The sequence below is a fragment of the Chrysochloris asiatica genome, unplaced genomic scaffold (genome assembly GCF_000296735.1).
Source record: "Chrysochloris asiatica unplaced genomic scaffold, ChrAsi1.0 scaffold00067, whole genome shotgun sequence".
NCBI classification, from domain to species: Eukaryota; Metazoa; Chordata; class Mammalia; order Afrosoricida; family Chrysochloridae; genus Chrysochloris; species Chrysochloris asiatica.
This window is the reverse complement of record NW_006408585.1, coordinates 682,468-702,635: the sequence shown is the minus strand read 5'-3', so window position 1 is coordinate 702,635 and position 20,168 is coordinate 682,468. Positions and strand designations below refer to the sequence as shown.

Genomic DNA, 20,168 nt, shown 5'->3' with positions numbered 1-20,168 from the left:
CTCAGAGTCATGGAGACTGATGTTCACATGTTCCATAAGTCCATTGGACTGATTGATTATCATGAGTACTTTCACAGAGATTATTGTATTTTTTTGTGGATAAATGCATATAAAATTTATAATTTCAACCATTTTAAAGTACACATTTCAGTGGTATTTAGTATATTCACAATTTTGCAACCATCCTCATCTTCTTTCTAGTTCCAGAATATGTTCATCACTCCAAAAAAGAAACCCCATGCATAGTAAATAGTTACTTTTGACTACTTCCTCTCCCTACAAATACTGGCAACCATTAATCTGCTTTCTAGCAGAGTTTATTTTTGTAAGGCAGTATGTACTGTTAAAGTGGGTCAGAAGTTTCAAGTGGAAAGTATCCATCTGCTTATCTCTGTGGTTGTCAAGAAAAGGTCAGGCCCCAAGCTTTGTGACAACTATATTACTGAATTTATATTATACAGCATATTTAGCAAATAATATATTGCAGCTTGATAAAAGTAAATCCTATGGAGTAGTAGCAACTGGTGTTTTCCTTCTTGCTGAACCCTAAAAATTATAGGAAGGTAGTAGCTTTTAAACACTCCAATCTTGAGGTCTTGAGTCTAGATGGTCATAATACTTTGAATAATCTCATATGCATTTGAAAGTTGTACAGTGAATAAAGAAGACCGAAGACCATAGAAGAATTGATGCATTTGACCTGTGGTGTTAGAGAATAGTAAAAGTACCAGGGACTGTCAAAAGAACAAACCAATCTATGTTGGGAGAAGTAAAGCCAGAACATTCCCTAGAAGCCAGATTTCTCTAGATTTTATATTATAAAATCTAGATTTCTCTCTCATACTTTGGACATATTGTCAGGAGGGACCAGTTCCTGGAAAAGGACATCAAAGTGGAGGGTTGGAGATGAAGAAGACCCCTAACGAGATAGATTGGCATAGTGGCAGCAGCAATGGACTCAAATGTAGCAACAATTGTGAGGTTGGCACAGGACTGGGCAGTATTTTGTTTTGTTGTGCTTAGGGTCACTATAAGTGTTGCCTCGATGGCACCTAACAACGACAACAACAAATAACTTTTTCTGATTACGTTAATTTTATGTAAGTAGCATGATTTTCGCACATACTACCTTAAACAAGGGTCTTCCGCCCTTAGCCATAAGCCTTGGGAGAGCTTTTATTGTTCCACCCTACTACTGGCTAGAAGCTCTCAGACTGAGTCCTTTAGCTCTGAACTTTTCTTTTCTTTGTGGGCTGCTTCATTCTCAGGCTCCACTTGGTACCCCGAGGCAGTTGTGGGATTGGTTCTCATTGGCTGCAAAAAAAAAAAAAAATTGGTTCTCATTGGCTGCAAAAAAATGGCACTTAACCCAACAAAGATGGTTTGAGTATATAACCTATAACCAACAGGTTATAGGTTATATACTCAAACCATCTTTGTTGGTTATAGGTTATATACTCAAACCATCTTTGTTGGGTTAAGTGCCATTGAGTTGTTTTCAACTCAGCAACTGTGTATAGGGTTTCTGAGGAGAGGCTGGTGAGTTTGAATCACTGACCTTGCATTTCAAACCAACCCTGGGGTCCAGAGAGTATCCTACAGCACCACCCCAGTACTCTTAAAAAGAAAATTGGTGAACTGTCAGTGAGGATCTTGGGTAGCACAGATGATTAAGCACTTGACTACATACAGAAAGGTTAGTGGTTTGAACCCACTCAGAGCCACCTGGAGTCCTGTTGTGGATCAGCACTGGACTACCAACCATAAGATCAGCGGTTCAAACCCACCAGCCGCTTCTTGGAAACCCTTTACAGGGTCACTATGAGTCAGAATCAACTTGACGGCACTTAACAAGCACCTCCTTGGAAGACAGGCTTGGCAGTTTGCTTTTAAAACCCGATGGAGCAGTTCTGTTCTGACCCACATGGGGTCACCATGAGTCAGGATCAACTTAACAGCAATGAATAATAACACTGCCAATGGCTACTGAACAGGCAAAAAGAAAAGCTTCTACCACAGTTACATTTCTGCTTTCTCACTTCTTGGCAAGGGGCTCTATGTTTTACGCCCTAAGCAAAAAGGAAGTTTGGATGTGTACTTCCTGAATTTGGTCTAATTTTCTTCCCTTGGATCCACCCTGTTTACGTGCACCCTGTTTGTTATAACTGCTTTCCCTTGTAATTTAATCTGATGCCTTTTTCCCTATGACCGTTTAGCTGTATGTCAGGTGTGTTTTTTTCCCTTTGACTCAAAGAATGGATCTTGGCTTAAGCTGTTCTTCAAAACCCACAGCAAGAATGCCACATGTACAAGTCCCAATTTATAGCTGAAACCCTAGAGTTGAGAATATTACTGCCAAAGAAGGAATATTTTTATGAAGGATTCAGTTTGACACTAAGAACCTGTTTCTGTGCATTCATTGTTCTGAATTTTCCCACTTAAATGCCATGTGAAAGAGGGTGACTCTTTTCTCCTAATTCTGATGCATGCTGGCTTGTCTTTCAGGGGTGCAGATTGCTGGAAGGCATGCTGTGGTGGTTGGGCGCAGTAAAATAGTTGGTGCCCCAATGCATGACTTGCTTCTATGGAACAATGCCACAGTGACCACCTGCCACTCAAAGACTGCCAATCTGGGTGCAGAGGTAAGGGATCCAAAGTAAAATGGAGCATGTGTGTGTGTTTTCTCTTCCCTTGATAGGAATGGCTAGCATTCAAAGGCCAGCCACTGCCTTGTACTTTGTCCTCATGTTCTCACTTAACCCCTCTTAACAGTTCCCTGACTTGTTTCATTTTACAAAATGAGGAAACAAACTCAAATTAAAACAGAGGAGCCCAGATCAGATAGCCTCACTGTGCATTCATCACAGCTTTTTAGTTCCAGAATATTTTAATCACCCCAAAAGAAATCCCATACCTATTAAAACAGTCACTTCCCAGTCTCCCTATAGTCTTCTGTTTGTACTCTTTCTACACCGGTATAGCCATTGGGATTGAACCCTGGAAGGCAGGCTGCACAGTCCCACCAGTGGTGGCCTGCTACCCAGAACTGGACATGTCCTGAAAGATTGTGGACAGCAGTCCTCTGGCATCTGTGGCAGCGGGTTCTTGATCCTTGTGTTGGATTTGGGGGTCCAAGAAGTCTCAGCTTTGCATGTCCCTGTTGGCAATACAAGGAGCCCTGGTGGCACAGTGGTTAAGCACTCAGCTGTTAACCAAAAGGTCTGAGGTTTGAACTCACCAATTGCTCCTCAGGAGAAAGATGGGGCTATTTGCTTCTGCAAAGGGGACGACAGCCTTGGAGGCCCAATGGGACAGTTCTCCTCTATCCTACAGGGTCACAATGTTGTTGTTGTTGTTAAGTGTCATCGAGTCGGGTCCGACCCATAGCGACCCTGTACAGGGTTTCCGAGGGTGTAAATCTTTACGGGAGTAGAAAGCCTCATCTTTCTCCCGCGGAGCGACTGGTAGTTTCGAACCGCTGACCTTAAGGTTCGCAGCCCGATTCGTAACCACTACGCTACCAGAGCTCCTTACAGGGTCACAATGAGTAGGGATCAATTCAACAGCAACAGGGCATGCACCTCTTTTATTCCTCTCACAGCAGTGCTCTGTGGAAGGTGGAAGTACCCGCATTTGGTAGCAGAGGGGACTGTCTCCAGTACTGCGTACTTCAGGGACGGTGCCCCCGACTGGTGGCTCCAAGCCTGTGCTCTCCATGCCCTGAAGCTTCTTGTCAGTCTCCCCATTCGGTTAACATGCACAGTGAAGAGCTCCCTGGCAGGCCGTGGGCAAAAGTGCAGGGCATGGAAGGCGGTTACACCCAGCATGCATCCTGTGTTTTGGGCTTTGACATGGGAAATAGCTGATGTCTCCTGGGAATTTAATACAACATTCAGGGGTGCTGTCCTTCCCACCTATAGGTTTTTGTTTGTTCATTTCAATCTTTAATCACTAAAGTCAGAATCCCCTTTCCCCAGGTGAATAAAGGTGATATTTTAGTGGTTGCAACTGGTCAGCCTGAAATGGTGAGAGGGGAGTGGATCAAACCTGGGGCGATAGTCATCGATTGTGGAATCAATTACGTTCCAGGTAGGTGTCACTGGGAAGGAAGGTGGTTGCTAGTGGAGAGATGCGGGGATGATGGGAGAGATGGGTCTTCAAATAAAACCTGAGAGAAACTCTTGTCTCCATTTTATGCTCAAAGCTCAGGAGGGTTAGAGATTGACTTGCCCAGGTCACAACAGTTAATAAATGGGACTGTTGTTATTAGTGTCTTCAAGTCAGTTCTGACTCCGGGGAACCTTGCACAGGGTTTCTGAGGTGCAGCTGGTGGGTTTGCAACACTAATCTTGCTGTTTGCAGTCCAGTGATGATCTTACAGCACCATACTAGGAGTCTGATAAATGGGATTGTTGCTGTTCTTAGGTGCTGTTGAGTTGGTTCTGATTCCTAGCAACCTTAGCACAACAAGACAAAACACTGCCCAGTCCTACATCAGCCTTAGGATTGTTGTTAAGCTTGAGCCCATTCCTACTGTCATATATCTCATTGGGGGTCTGACCCTCCACTTTGCATAACATGATGTCCTTCTTCAGAGACTGGTCCCTCCTTATAATACATCCTGAGTTTGAGAGACAAAGTCTTGCCATCCTGGCTTCTAGGAAGCATTCTGATGTGCTTCTTCCAAAGCAGAATTGTTCTTCTGGCAGCCCATGGTACATTTAATATTGTCCTCTAACACCATAACTCACATGTATCATTTCTTCTACAGTCTTTCTTGTTCATTGTCCAACTTTCACATGCATATGATGTAGGTTTGAACCACCAACCTCATAGTTAGTAGTCAGGTGCTTATCCTATAGTGACACACCAGGACTCCTTTGGGATAGTAGCTACTTAAGCAGGTCCACCTTATGTCTGGCACCTAATAACACCAACAAACCTGATGTCTGAGCCTCCAGTTTTAACCCCCGTGCTATACAGTTTCCAAGCTGACTACCTCTCTACGTTTCTGTAGAGATCAGTCTGCAACAAAGGTGGTGGGTGGATTTAAAATACAGTGTAATTCCTGCAGTGCGAGTCCAGAAGAGGGACTCCTCCTGCCAACGATCCTCTAGCAGGGCTTTCTCCACAAAGGTGTTTGGCCTGGGCTTTTCATCTAGGCAGAGAGGATGCATTTTCTCTCTTCTCTCTCATCAGTGTGAGCACAGAATGTTCCCAGCTCAGATGGACTCCTACAGATGTCTTACTGGCCTCCCCTGCAGCCAGTCATTCTATCTGCATGCCCGGGCCTCATGACGTGGGCCTGGGATCCTCATTCCTAGTCAAGCTCCTTAGCTTTACCCCGCAGTTCTACCCACTTCGGCAGCCTTTATTCTGACTCACACTTTGTGAATACCCTTCTTAAACCTCCGCAAAACAGGACCACTGGTACTGCCCTGCACAAGCTCTGTCTATCCTTTGCATTTTTCCTTGGTCCTGCATAGTTAGCAGGTTGTCATTGCTGCAGGGCATTTGAAAGAACAATACCGTGAATAACCGCCTAGATACCTAGTAGATTCAAGAAAGTAACCAGTGGTCATTGAACCCCCCTGTTTGGTGGATCGAGCACCTTGCCAGACTCTGGGCAACACAACTGAATAAAACTCAATTGTGGCCTTTACCTTTAGCCACTTCATTCCCACCTCCTCTCTGTCTGTCCCTTTCCTCCTTCCAAACATTGTCTGATCTTTACTTTTGAAAGTCTTTCTCTCCCTCCCTGCCTCCTCCTTGTCTTCCTCGAGAACTTTGTATTTCATTTATCAGGTGTGTGTTGTCTTGCCAAAATGAAACCAAACCAAACCAGTTGCTGTCAAGTCAACTGTCCTCCATAGGTTTTCATGGCTGTCACCTTTCAGAAGTAGACTGTCACCTCTGGGTGGGTTTGAACTGCTAGACTTTTGACTACTATTCAAGTGCTGACTGTTTATACCATCCAGGGACTACTCTGTGGTGCAATCAATGTCCAGCCTTCTAATGACTAATCAACAGCTAATTACAATTCAACAACTCATTTGTTGAATTGTTGAAGGAAGTTATCACAAGAATAATCTTTTTTCCTCCTTTCCTATCTCTGGTTTGAAATACAGCCGTTAAACTGCCAGGAACATTAGTCACTGTCAAGCCGTCACCAGTTTTAACCTCCCTCCCACTCTCCCTATCATGCTTTTAAGACAGTAGCTCATAATTGATCACTCATTTTCTTGTAGTGTAATTATCTAATGGATGATAAAGACATTGCTCTCCTACAACTCCTCGCTTTGAGTACTTGCAATATGGCATTCAAGTGCATTCTGTTTAAAACCTTGCATCTTCTCCATTATCTTTCTGCTTTTGCCATTTTTTGGATTAGATATGAGAGATGAATTAAAGACAAGCTAGTGGGGATTTTGAGTTTTGCAAGTATGAAGTGCTGACTTAAACATGAAACTTCCCATCCTATTCACATTTATTCCTCACATAGATGGTAAATATGAATAACAGAAAAACTATACCTCTTATCTTGATTAACTGTTTATACTGGTCCTTGGCATCCAAAGCCCCAAACCGGACCCACTGCCATCGAGTCAATTCCAACTAAGAATGACCCTGTGTAAGGTTTTCGAGCCCGTAGATCTTTATGGAAGCAGACAGCCTCATCTTTCTTTCTTGGAGCACCTGGTGGGCTTGAACCTCTGATCTTGCAGTTACCAGCTCAACACCTAGCCCACAGTGTGTGTACTTTATTGTTGTTATTTGCTGTTGAGTTGGTTGTGGGCATATAAGCAAAGAAATATTGCTAAGACTGGCTCTTATTATTCCCCAAGGATGACAGAATCTCTGGTGAGCTACAGAGCAGAAGGTGGGCTAGGGATCTAAATACTCCACCACATCCCACAACTTTGGCCACTTCTTGATTCATATTTTAATTTAAATGGTTTGCAAGGTATAATCAGGAATAACATTATAAATCACATGTTAGATTAAGAATCCATTGAGTATGTGCGTGTTTTCAAAACAGTATTTTTTTATTCATGTATGTATGTATTCTTCATTCTTGCATGTATTCATTCACTCCTTCATTCATGCATGTACTTATTCATTCTTTTTCAATTTAAAAAATATTTTAAAAGTTTTTATTATACAGGGCAGTCTTCAAAAACAATTCTGAATATTGTAATTCGCCATTATACAGGCCATGTTATATGAAGAAAATAAAATTGTTAAGAAGGAATATGAGGCCAGACTGTTTTTAATATAACATGTCATAGCAACACAGAAAATGCTGCTGTAGTAACCTGACTTTTATGTTTCAAATGAAAATAATGTATAAGCTATTTTTACTGAGATAATAAATAGGCATTGTTTCCCTTCTGATACATGAGAAAAACTGACAAAAAGAACACAATTTCCTTGTTTTCCCCTTCCTTCTTCTCTTTTTAACTGTATTCCCATCACCCAAGTTAGTAGGTGTCTACACTTTACCCAGTGAATAATTGTCTCTTCCTTCCACCCGTAGTAAACATCATAAAAAAATTTATTACAGAATGAAAACTTTTCCTTGACTTTTTTTTTTTTTAACTTTTTATCATGACTTGAGTGAAGGTTAACAGACAAAATCATCAACTTTACATTCAGCAAATCATACACTTTTTTTTTAAGTTTTTATTGTGAATTGAGTGATATAGTTTACATGGAAGAACATCAGCTTTATACTCACCCTTTCATATTTTGTTTCACTGCAATGATTACAATTGCCTCCATGCACATCATTCAACAGCATTTGCTTCCATTCCCTCTGTTTTTGTTTTGTGTACACCAAAACACTCAGGAATATTTAATCATTCAAACACCCAAAGAGTTTAAGCCAGCCCCCCTGCCACCAGCACACAGCCCCTCTCCCTTCCTGAGTCCAGAGTCCCCAGCCTCTCCATCTGTCCACTTCATCATCTCTGCCTCCATCTATGGTGTCACTGCTTCTCTGGATAGGGTCCCGCACTCAGCTCTTCTCCCCTGATGAGGGTCCTCTGCTCCTGGACTGCAAAATCTACCACTTCCCTCCTTTTGTTATAAAAACATCTGCCTTTACATTTGCAGCAATTGCATTCAGTCCTGATAGCAATTCTTCACTATTGAATAAGAGTCTTATCCCCATCTCCTTTCACCAGCCCCCATCTAGACAGGTTGGAAATCACTGGGTGAAGATTCTATCTTCCCCTGGGCCCTCTGGACCTAAGCTCCCTCCTGAAAACTTGTAAGCCAGTCACTTCTTGCATTTTAGCCCCCCCATTTTGGGTAGCCAATGTCTAAGTTGCCCATCCCTGTCTACCCTGTCATATACTTTCCTTTATCTGGATGATTACAATCCCTTCCCTGTGACAACTTACTCTACTTCCTCCCTTTGACTTCCCATTTACCTCTTACATTTCACAAATGAACAAAGCAAAACTATTTGATGTACACATACAAAACAAAATATATTCATTTAAATGTCCAGAAGGCATTGTCTCAATCCATGTATCTACACATAGAACACTTGTTCCAAGTTTGTGTATAAATCATTATTTACCTCTATCCCATTTAGCCCATGCCAACCTCCTTCTTGTGTATTGCCCTCCCTCTCCTTGTATATTGCCCTCCCTGTCACCTGAACTAACAAGTGTCTACCCTCTAGCCGGTGAATTACTCTCCCCTCCCTCCCACTCATGGTAACCATCAAAGAATGTTTCTTTTAGTCTGAAAACCTTTTATTACACTTTTAAAATAATGGTCTCATACAATATTTGTCCTTTTGTGATTGATTAATTTCACTTAGCATAATGTGCTCCAGGTTCATCCAAGTTACGGAGTTTTTCGCAGATTCGTTATTGTTCAACCTTGCATAGTATTCCCTTGTTTGTGTTTACTAATGTTTGTTCAACCATTTCTCTATCGATGGGCATCTAGGCTGTCTTGCAATGAACATGGATATGCATATATTTAATTATAAGTTTTATTTCTTGAGGATATATACCAAATAGATTGCTGGATCATATGATATTTCTATTGCCAACCTTTTGAGAAAGTGCCATACTGTTTTCCACAGTGGTTGCACCATCACGGTATGGGACAGTCCCATAACTCACCTCACCCTTCCCATCATTTATTGTTTTTCTGTTTTCTGTTTTTAACTTTACTGTGGTGCTGTGAGTTAATACAAGGTCAGTTTGAACCACAATGTCGGTTTGTACCACAGGGTCAGTGGTTCAAGCTCACCTCAGAAACCCTATGCAGGGTTGCTGTGAGTCAAAACTGACTTGACATGACTTAACAACAACAGCACATAGACAGTAGTCCCTTGTCTGATATTACCAAATTTTTTTTTTCCAAGTCTATGGATTGTCTTTTTACTATTTTGGTGAAATCTTTTGATGCAAATAAGTATCTAGTTTTTAGAAGGTTCCAGTCACCTGTTTTGTCTTCTGCTGTTTGTGTTTTCAGTTATATTTGATAGTGTATTTATACCATGAATCAGAGCATCTAAGTTTGTCCCTATTTTTTCATTGATGATCTTTAAAGTTCTAGGTTTTACGTTTAGGTCTTTAATCCATGTTGAGTTCCTGTTTTTATATGGTGTGAGATACTGGTCTTATTTCATTCTGCAAATGAATTTCCAGTGTTGCCAACACCATTTGTTGTGATCCCTTGTCAAAGATCTATTGCACACACACACACAAAAGATCTATTGCACATAGGTGAATGGATTTACTTCTGGTTTCTCAGTTCTTTTCCCTTGATCTACATGTCTTTCTTTGTAGTAGTACCAAGCTGTTTTGTGTACTGTGGCTGTAGAATAGCTTTGAGATTGGAAAGTGAGAGGCCTCCTTTTTTCTTTTTCCTTTTTAGTATGCTTTGTCTGTCTAACGTCTTATTCCTTTCTATATGAAGTTAGTGCTTAATTGGAACCTGGATTGAGATTGTGTTATATCTATAGATCACTTTGGGTAGAGTTGACATTTTTACAGTCTTTCTATCCACGAGCATGGTATATTCTTCCAGTTTTGATGTATCTTTTGGTTTATGATGTATTGCATTAGGCAAATCTAGTATACAAGACCACTTTAAAATGTTTTAGAACAAAGGTGTCAGTTTGAGGACTATGGTGCATCTGACCCAAGCCATGATATTTTCATTAACCTCATATGCATGTGAAAGTTGGACAGTGAATAAGGAAGACCGTAGAAGAATTGATGCATTTGAGTTATGATGTTGGAGGAGAATATTAAAAGTACCATGGATGGCCAAAAGAACAAACAAATCTGTTTTGGAAGAAGTACAGCCAGAATGCTCCTTGGAGACCAGGATGGCCAGACTCTTTCACGCATGCTTCGGACATATTGTTAGGAGTTAGCAGTCCCTGGAGAAGGATATCATGTTTGGTAAAGTGGAGGGTCGGAGAAAAAGAGAAAGACCCTTAACTAGATGGATTGGCACAATGACAGCAGCGAGGAACTCAAACATAGCAGTGACTGTGAGGTTGGCTCAGGATTAGACCATGTTTTGTCCTGTTGTGCATAGGGTAGCTATGTCCTGTTGTGCATAGGGTACTTGATGGCACTTGACAACAACAACTTTCGGTTTCTTGTTATAGTGTTTTATACGTTTATTTATATAGGTCTTTTGTTTCTCTGGTTAGATTTATTCTTAAGAATTTCATGTTTTGGGGGTCTATTGCAAATGGTTTTTCTGATTTTCTTTTCAGAGCTCTCTTTATTAGTATGTTGTTGTTATGTGCCGTGGAGTCGGTTCCGACCCATAGCGACCCTGTACAGGGTTTCCTAGGCTGTAAATCTTTACAGAAGCAGAAAGCTTCATCTTTCTCCCGCGGAACAGCTGGTAGTTTCGGACTGCTGACCTTGCGGTTCACAGCCCGATTCGTAACCACTACGCTACCAGAGCTCCTTTATTAGTATAAAGGGATCCAATTTATTTTGTCTGTTTATCTTGTACCCGGCCACTTTTCTGTATCTTTCAGTGAGCCCTTGGGATTTTCTAGGATCATGTCATCTGCAAATGGAGACTTCCACTTCTTTACCAATCTGAATGCCTTGAATTTTCTTTCTTGTCTTAGAATTCTGGCTAAGACTTCTAACACAATATTAAATAAGAGTGGTGATGAGGAGCATTCTTATCTGGTTCCTGTTTGCAAGGGGAATGGTTTCATTTTCTCCCCATCAAGAGTGATATTGGCTGTTGTTTTGTATATATGCCCTTAATTATATTGAGAAATTTCCCTTTTCCTACTTTATTGAGTGTTTTTATTAGGAATGAGTGTTGGCTTTTGTCAAATGACTTTTCTACATCGATTGATATGATTGTATAGTTTTTTCCTTTTTATCTATGCTTATAAGGGATACTGGTCTATAATTTTCTTTCTTAGTAATGCCTTTGCCTGATTTTGGTGTCAGGGTTATGCTTGCGTCATAAGATGAATATGTGAGCTGACCATCCGTTTCTGAATTTGAATAATTTGAGTAGAATTGGTGTCAGCTCTTCTCTGAATATTTGGTTAAATTCACCAGTAAAATCATCTGAGCCCAGACTTTTTTTGTTGTTGGGAGTTTTAAATGAGTTGATAAATTTCTTTTTTTGTCATAGCCCTATTGAAGTTTTATACTTTAGTCTGTATAAGTTTAAGTAGGTCATTTGTTTTTAGAAATTTGTCCATTTCTTCTAGATTTTCAAAAATTTGTTGGTGAATTTCATGGTATTTTGTTACTCTTTTTATTGTCATTGATTCTTATTTGTCATTGACCCATATCATTTCTTATTCGTGTTATTTGCATCTTCTCCTTTTCTTTTGTTATATTTGACAGTGGTTTGTTGATTTTATTGATATTGTCAACCAATTTCTTTGTTGATTTTCTGGCTTGTTTGTTGTTTTTTTTTCTTCTTTAAAAAAACTTTATTATTTCTTTTCTTCTGGTGGCTGTAGGCTTACTTTGCTGCTGTTATAATTGTTGGAGAGGTTGGATTAAGGTGTTGATTTTTAAAACTTTTTCTTGTGTTTTATGTAAAAGTTTACAGAGCAGATTTAGTTATTCATTCAGCAGTTCATCCACGTTTTGTTGTGTGACATTGATTGCCATCCTCACAGTATCACAGCCCTCTTCCCAGTCCTTCCCTGTGTGTACTGTCACCATTCCTCAGTCTTTCCTGTCCCTTCCCACCTTCTGCGCTGTATCTCCTCTGATCTCATAGGGTTGATCATTTTAAGGAGTGTGTCTCTCCCTGGAGTTATTGTTTACTTTGTAAGCCTAACATAGGGCTGAAAGTTGAGCCATAGGAGTTCAGTTCCAGGCCTGAACCATGGGTATTTAAGGGCCCTAGTCTATATCAAACTTGATCTTTTTATATGATTTTTAGTTTTTTCCATATTTTTCTCCCACTCTATCCAGGACTTTCTGTATTGTGATCCCTTTCAGAGTGGTGATCAGTGATAGCCAGGCACAATCTTGTTCTTCTTGTCTCAGGATCTGTGTAGTCCATTCCTTTTTTGGACTAACTGTTTACTTCCATCTTTGATTTTCTTTTTTCTTCTCTGTTATGTTCTGAGAGAGACCAACAAAAAAGGAATTTTTTTTTTTTTTTAAGATTCAATATCAAAGAATAGCTTTAGACTGAGAAACACGTAAGATTCTTCTTCCTGCTTGGCTTACTAATGATAGTTTGAGAAGAGATAGATGAATACTGTTTACGGAAGGGCTATAAAAACAGATTTCTCACCATATTCCAATTCAGTGCTACGGCTTCCCCAAATTAAATGGAGTAAAGGAGTCCAGGCACAGCCGATCTTAAGTTTTAGTTATACCTACAATTTCCCAATGAAAGGGAAATTCTGAGGCCATGTGTAGATAACCAAGCTGTTTGTTCATTGTTAAAACCATATCCTTAAATTGAGGATGCTTTTTCCACCGGCACATTATATAATCCATGAAACACTACATGTATCAGAGGACACTCAAGTCAACTATGATAGTATTTATGGTAGATTGTTAAGGAACAAAAGAGCTCATCCAGTCCAGCATTGAGTTCTGCTGCTGTTGATCTGTGCCTGTTCTATAGGGTGATGTGAAAACAACTGACATCAGTAAATAGAGAGGAGCAGGGAGTATTTAAAACTGTCTTCAGGGTAAACTGTATTTCCCTGGCATTTTGAATCTTCAGGGTTATGAGAGGAATGTTCTGTTCTAGTCTGCTGCTTGATAATCTTCTAGAAACCTGAAACTATCCCAAGAAATTGTGTTTACCAGTTCCTTATGGTATGCAAGTATATATAAAAGTATCTTATGTAACTAAGACATGGAGAGAATGCCTTATGTGTTGTGGTTAAGTGCTGTGTTGAATCAATGTTGACTTATAGTGACCCTGTATAGGGTTTCCAAGGAATGGCTAGTGGGTTTGAACTAACCTCAGGGCTAGTAATCCAGTGCTTACCCTACAGCGCTGCAACAGGACTCTATACCAATTTCAAGACTGTACACATTTTCTTACTTTGCTTCTCAACTATCACGGTAAATTAAAGTCCTGTTGTCAAGTTGGCTCAGATTCATGGCAACCCCATGCGTGCTAGAATACAACAGCTGTGCTTTGTAGGCTTTTCAGTAGCTGATTTTTAAAAGTAAATCCCCAGGCCTTTCTTCTGCGATGCCTCTGGGTGGACCGTCAGTCGTCTGTTTAGCATTCAAGGGCATTGGTATTGTCATCCTTTGCCTTTTTGGGTTTCACATAAACATGGAGCCTGCAGTGGCTGTGGACAAACGCTTGAAAAGCTGATCCGAGAGCCTGGGTCTCTTAAATCTGGCTTCTTGGCTACTTCCTGAAGCTGTTTGTCTCAGAGAAGTGATGATGTGTCTCAGATTCCACCAGATCCTGCCCTGGCAGCCCTAGTGCTACAAGGTCTAGCCCTGCGCCCCAGCCCCTCCCAGAAGAGCACGGAAGCCAAGTGTAGGTAGTTCTTTGTGCCAGCGAGAAGTGATGCATCATTGGGTTTTGTTCTCTTGAATAGCTCTTGTGTGCTGGTAAGATTTGTGTTTGTTCTTGTATCCTTTTAAGGGAAGTGTAATTATATTCTTTGCTTTAGCATACATTTAAGTAACTGCTCATCTTTGGAATTGGATGTTGAATTGTTCCTCCAGCTCACTCATGGAGCTTACAAAATGCTGACAGTTGCTGTAGAAACGGTAGCTGGCAGCTGTGACATAGCTGGAGCTTTATGCACCAAAAACATTCCTTTGTAGACCTCACAGTGAGAATTTTAAAAGCAACTCATTATATATTGTGTAGTTGGATATAAGAAACAGTCAGTATTTTGTTTGCCACCTGATGGACTACAAAAGGATTCTCCTCTGGGTCTAAAAAAGGTGCTTAAGCATCTTGTGGATTTTTTTAAGCATCCTGGGGATTTTCTCCCCAGGAAGTAGCAAACACCTGTCATCCTATCGCTTTTAAATAAGAGCAGGCACTTGAGCCTGGTGGAACTACAAAACCTCATTTCTCTTTAGTTTCTGGAACAAGCTGTTGTCATTGGTCATTCACTTAGAAATAAACACCAGGTTAACAATTTTGAGACTTGATTTTTATTTTCCTCCCTTGACCAGATGATACCAAACCAAATGGGAGAAAAGTTGTGGGTGACGTGGCATACGATGAGGCCAAAGAGAAGGCGGGCTTCATCACCCCTGTTCCTGGTGGTGTTGGGCCTATGACGGTGGCGATGCTAATGCAGGTACTTGTGAATAACAGTTTCTGTAGTAGCTGTAGGAAACTGATAGAATCCAGGTGAGATCCAAAATGTAAGTTAGGGCTTTTCCCTCAAGTAGAAATGTCAGAAAACATACTCAGAAGCTAATAAGTAAGTTGTAAGCTAAGTTGAAAGGGGGAGGGGATGGGGAGAGGAGGAATAGAAGTACAAAGAAATAGAGGGAAGTCAAGCGGGTACTATTCTTATTTACTTTGGAGAATAATGACTCCTCAAAAAGGAAAGGGCTAGCACATTCACCTGGCTAGGTATGTTTTGTCTAGTTTGCCCTTTTTTCACACAAGCAGCCCCAAAGCATGTTAAACACCTGTCACTTTTGCTTGTTATCAAAGCATGCTTACAGGTAGATCAGTTTGATGATTCAGCTGGAGTGGGCTGGGGTTTGGGATGGGGTGGAGGCTAACATGGTTACTTCCTTTTCATTTTGCTTACATTCTGTTTATGTCATTTTGTGTAGAGCACAGTGGAGAGTGCAAAGCGTTTCCTGGGAAAATTTCAGTCGGGAAAGTGGGTGATTCAGTATAACCACCTGAACCTCCAGACACCTGTTCCAAGGTGAAAATACAATGGTCCAGATTTAAAATGTGCAATTGTTGGTTCCTAGCTGACAGATACCATGAATACATGTGTGCTTCCTTTGAACGCACCGTCATTGGTTGGGGAGGGAGAAGCCAACTTTAACTCATAGTGAGACCATGTGACACAGTAGAAGTGCTACCTAGCGTGTTCTAGGCTGTCATCTATATGGAAGCAGATTGTTGGATCTTTTCTTCTAAAGAGCTTCTGGGGGCGGGTTCGAACCATCAACATTTCTGCTTAAGCATTGTGGCACCAGAGCATTACTAGTGTGGGGTTGATTAAATTCAGTGACTGAAGATTGATGTCAATTTTCTATGTTTCTTTGAAGTGACATTACTATTTCACGATCTTGCAAACCAAAGCCCATTGATAACCTGGCTCGAGAAATTGGCCTGCTCTCTGAAGAGGTGGAGTTGTATGGTGAAACTAAAGCCAAAGTTCAGCTTTCAGCACTAGAACGTCTAAGGCACCAGCAAGATGGAAAATATGTGGTGGTGACTGGGTATGTTGTTCATTCACTTTGCTGAGTGAATCTTCTACTATTAGAATCATGGATTGCATTTGCACTTAGCACATGTATGTGAAAGTTTCCTTTGATGTGGTTTTGACATCTTCGTGTAACATGCGATGGTCACAACAGCCCTGAGATGGTAAGAGTAGATTCTAATTTTTCAGAGATGAGTAAATTGGTCAAGGTTAAGTAGCTAGTTAATAGAAGCACTAAGTCTTAAGACTTGTCGTCTGATGGAATTGGCCTTCTTTAACCCCAAATTCATTAATTCACTTGTTCTACAGAGCATTCGTCTTTATTGCTGGATTCATTTTTAAGGTTAAAAATAGGAAAATTAAATTATAGCAGCATCCCTCTAAAAGATGCAGTCTGCTTGCTCATGACAATGAGGAGAGATGAAGTTCAGCAGTCTTTTCATTTACAAGTTTGGGGAAATTACAGCTCAAAGTCTTGGGAAATATTCAGGCCTTTTGTCATCCCTGCTGTTTGGATTAAGAGTCGTTCTGTAGCATCTGCAATGTCTGACTTAGTGATTCACATAAACTTGATTCTATAAATAAACCTTTATCTCTTCTGCTTTCATTTTGAAGAATAACTCCAACGCCCCTGGGAGAAGGGAAAAGCACAACCACAATTGGGCTGGTGCAAGCCCTTGGTGCCCACCTCCATCAGAATGTATTTGCATGTGTGCGACAACCTTCTCAGGGCCCAACATTTGGAATCAAAGGTATTAGTGGGCTAGATCCGGGATGGCCCCCTCGACCTATAAATGCTTAATAGGGTCTTCACCTCATTTAGACACCAGGAATGTCCTCCTCACACATCCCGATTATATTGCTCTTGGGGAAGGTTTTGTCAGATCATCCCAATCCAGCTGTCACTATTAGACATTGAACAGGGATCCCCAGAGATGGGTAATAAGTAGCTGCTGGTGCTTTTATTTGATCGTAATAGTCGGCTGTTATACTAACAGTAAAGGTAGTCATAGCTACTGGTCATCATGCTGATAGTCGTACTTCACCCTGCTGGAGAAAGAAAAGCTTGTCTCTAATGGGCATATGCTTCACGCCAGGTTTTGTGCTCGGCAGTGTAGGCATGTCATTTTCTTTTATCCTCTGATAGGTGATAGCTAGTGGAATCACAGTTTTACAGTAGTGGTACTGAGATGTCACCGGTAACTTGGTAAGACAGCATTATTAAATATTAGAATAGAATAGATCCCTATATCTGTACTTTGAACTTACAATTTTAACGATGTCAAATTCTAAGACAACACTGTTAGTACAGTGTTTCTTCTTCTGATTATATAAAAACACAACATCAGCAACCATACTTTACCTTTAGCTTCTGAAACCTGCAATACTGCAAAATACTCTCAATCGCTCAGTTATTTTTATTAATTACTAGTGGGCTTTTGAAGAGTGCCATTTGCCATGGTGTCAGGGTAGTCACATAGTTATGCTGGTTCTAGTGATTACTGGAGTCCTGGTGTGGCGCTGTAGGATCACCACTACTAACCTGTACAATTTAATGAAATGCTAGGCAGAAGAAAAGCAAACATGTACCCTGAGTGAACATTAGTAGTAATTGCTGTGGTTGAGTGTCATCAAATTGGTTTTAACTCATAGTGACTATGTATAGGGTTTCCAAGGAGCAGCTGGTGGGTTTGAACCACTGACCATGCATTTAGCAGTCCAGTGCCACAGCAGGACCCAAAGAAATAACAGACCCTGAAAAAAGTAGGTTAGGCTTTTGTTGTTGTTGTTTTAGAACATAAATAAATAATGTTGTAAAGTGCCGTCGAGTCTATTCGGACTCATAGCAACCCTGTATAGGGTTACTGAAGAGTAACTTGTGAGTTGGAACTACTGGCTGTGTGCTTCAAACTGACCTTGCAGTCCAGTGCTTATCCTACAGTGCTACAACAGGACTCCAAATAAATCACGTTGTTGTTAAGTGCTTTCAGGTTGTTACAACTTGTAGCAACCCTGTATAGGGTTTTCAAGGCACTGATGGTAAATTTGAACCACTCACCTTGTGGCTCAAACTGACCTTGCTGTCCAGCGTATTATCCCACAGCACCACTTGTAAAACGCCAAATCCACAGCCATTAAGTGAATTCCAACTCTGTGTAGGGTTTCTGAAGCTATAAATCTTTATGGGAGCAGAAACGTCCTCTTTCTCCCATTGGAGCGGCTGGTGGATTCCAACTGCTCACCTCATGGTTAGCAGCCCAAAGCATAACCCACTGTGCCACCAGGGCTCCTTAAATAATAGACTCAGTAGTTTTAAAACAAAACAAAACAAAAAATATATTTGCTTTTAATTGATTTCCAAGTCTTGGAGAGAGGCTTGCTTTAACCTGAGTCCTCACCCTCGACCTGTCCTCTAGGTGGCGCTGCAGGAGGTGGCTACTCGCAGGTTATTCCTATGGAAGAGGTAAAGTACTCTAGGATTTGACTCAATATGATCCTTTATTATAATTTTTTCTTCCAGAGATTACATTTTTTGTAGAGTTCTTAGTGGACTTTTTTCCTCAGTAGGAGCAATACTTGAAAGGAAAACATCTTAATTTGTAGACTTATGAGACAGTTTCGGTTTTTTTTGACATGTCAACAACGTCAAAGTCTGGCTTTTAATGGAACTTACAGTTTTAAGCCAAGTGGTCAAATGAAGCATGAGGTTGGGAAGAGTCCACATCCAGGGAATTTAGAGTCTTAACTTTAGAAATGAAAATGGCATAAGACGTGGCGTTCTTGCTGATGCCGTGTGTGCCTGCTCTCTCACTGCTTACAGGACCGGGAGTGCGTCCTCAGCGAGCCAGTGGTGTGCACTTCGTGGTTTCTGTACACATTGTTTAGGAAAAGCCAGTAGTTCAGAGTTTGGGAGGAGGTTCTTCTCTGGACAGTCAGCAAGAGCTGTGTGTGTGGAGTGTTTGTTCTCTTGCTGTGTTGCCTCCAGTACTCCCTTGGCTGTATCACAGGGATATTTATTTGGTTGCCATAGAGTGAAGGTAGAAAGGATGCAGAGAAGTCGGGAAACTGATGTGCTTTCTCTTCTTTTGTAGTTTAATCTTCACCTCACAGGTGACATCCATGCAATCACTGCCGCTAATAACCTTGTTGCTGCGGCCATTGATGCCCGAATGTTCCATGAACTGACACAGACAGACAAGGTAGGATGCCGTTGCCATGTGAGCCCTGTGAATGCTATTGAAAGGGTTGAAGCACCTGAATTAGTGCTGATCCCTTGGATGCTGATGATGCAGGTTACAAGGCAGTAAGGCCTTGCATTGAAAAACTCTGTACCTTTTTCTTTCAGGCTCTCTTTAATCGTTTGGTACCATCAGTAAATGGAGTGAGAAAGTTCTCTGATATCCAAATCCGAAGGCTACAGGTAAGCTTTTTTCTTCTTTAATTTTGTTATTGTATGAAATTTGGTAATTGACCAAGAGGGAAAAAAAATCTCCGTAGGTAAGCCTAGATTGGATCAAATTGTATTGATAACCAGAGGCTTAATGCATTGCAAGGACTGATGAAGGAGGCTATTTTCGTTTGCCTGTAAATTATGAGTTGCTCATCCTGGAACAAAACACCTCTCTCTACTTGAGTTCCTGGTGTGGGGCTATGGGATAAGCCACTGTACTGCTAACTGCAAGGTTAGAGGTTCAAACCCACCAGCTTCTCTTTAGAAATTCTATATAGGGTCACTGTGAGTTAAAACTGATTCCAGTGACACTTAACAACAACAACTCTCCACATAGAGAGCCCTGATAGTGTCGTGGGTTAAGCATTAGGCTGCTAACCACAGGTTAATGCTTCAAACCCACCACCTTCTCCACAGGGGAAAGATGAGGCTGCTTCTGTACAGAAAGCAATTCTCTTCTGTCCCATAGGGTCTCTGTGAGTCAGAAATGACTGGATGGCAGGGGTTTAGTTTGGGTTTTGGTATTGCTCACTTATCAACCTGGTTAGGGGCCAAAGACCAGTTTGTGGTGTGAAAATGAAAGATGACCACATCAGATCCCAAAATGTAGGCTGAGAATTATATCATCGTATAACTCCCAAATTACATTATGACATAGATGCCAAACTACTGAGAATTATGGTCGAGCCAAGCTGACACATAACGTTGGCCACCATAGCCAACACTACTAACGTCGACTGGTACCTTTGCGTTCGTTACGTAAATGTGAAATGTTGGATAGTTGATAGGTTAGGAGTATGTATAGAGTGTTAACAACCTGACCTCGGCTAAGAA

At 41.0% G+C, this 20,168-nt stretch overlaps 1 protein-coding gene across 1 annotated transcript in view; it reads left to right on the top strand.

Moving 5' to 3' along the window:
* The window catches only part of MTHFD1 (methylenetetrahydrofolate dehydrogenase (NADP+ dependent) 1, methenyltetrahydrofolate cyclohydrolase, formyltetrahydrofolate synthetase), an 80,572-nt gene that overhangs the window by 31,170 nt on the left and 29,234 nt on the right, over positions 1–20,168 (top strand). The window contains exons 7-15 of the mRNA XM_006864565.1: positions 2,506–2,642; positions 3,978–4,089; positions 14,658–14,785; positions 15,276–15,373; positions 15,726–15,899; positions 16,499–16,635; positions 18,301–18,347; positions 18,976–19,083; positions 19,230–19,304. Of these exons, the coding sequence (XP_006864627.1) occupies positions 2,506–2,642; positions 3,978–4,089; positions 14,658–14,785; positions 15,276–15,373; positions 15,726–15,899; positions 16,499–16,635; positions 18,301–18,347; positions 18,976–19,083; positions 19,230–19,304 (1,016 nt within the window). The remainder of the gene's footprint in view (positions 1–2,505; positions 2,643–3,977; positions 4,090–14,657; positions 14,786–15,275; positions 15,374–15,725; positions 15,900–16,498; positions 16,636–18,300; positions 18,348–18,975; positions 19,084–19,229; positions 19,305–20,168) is intronic.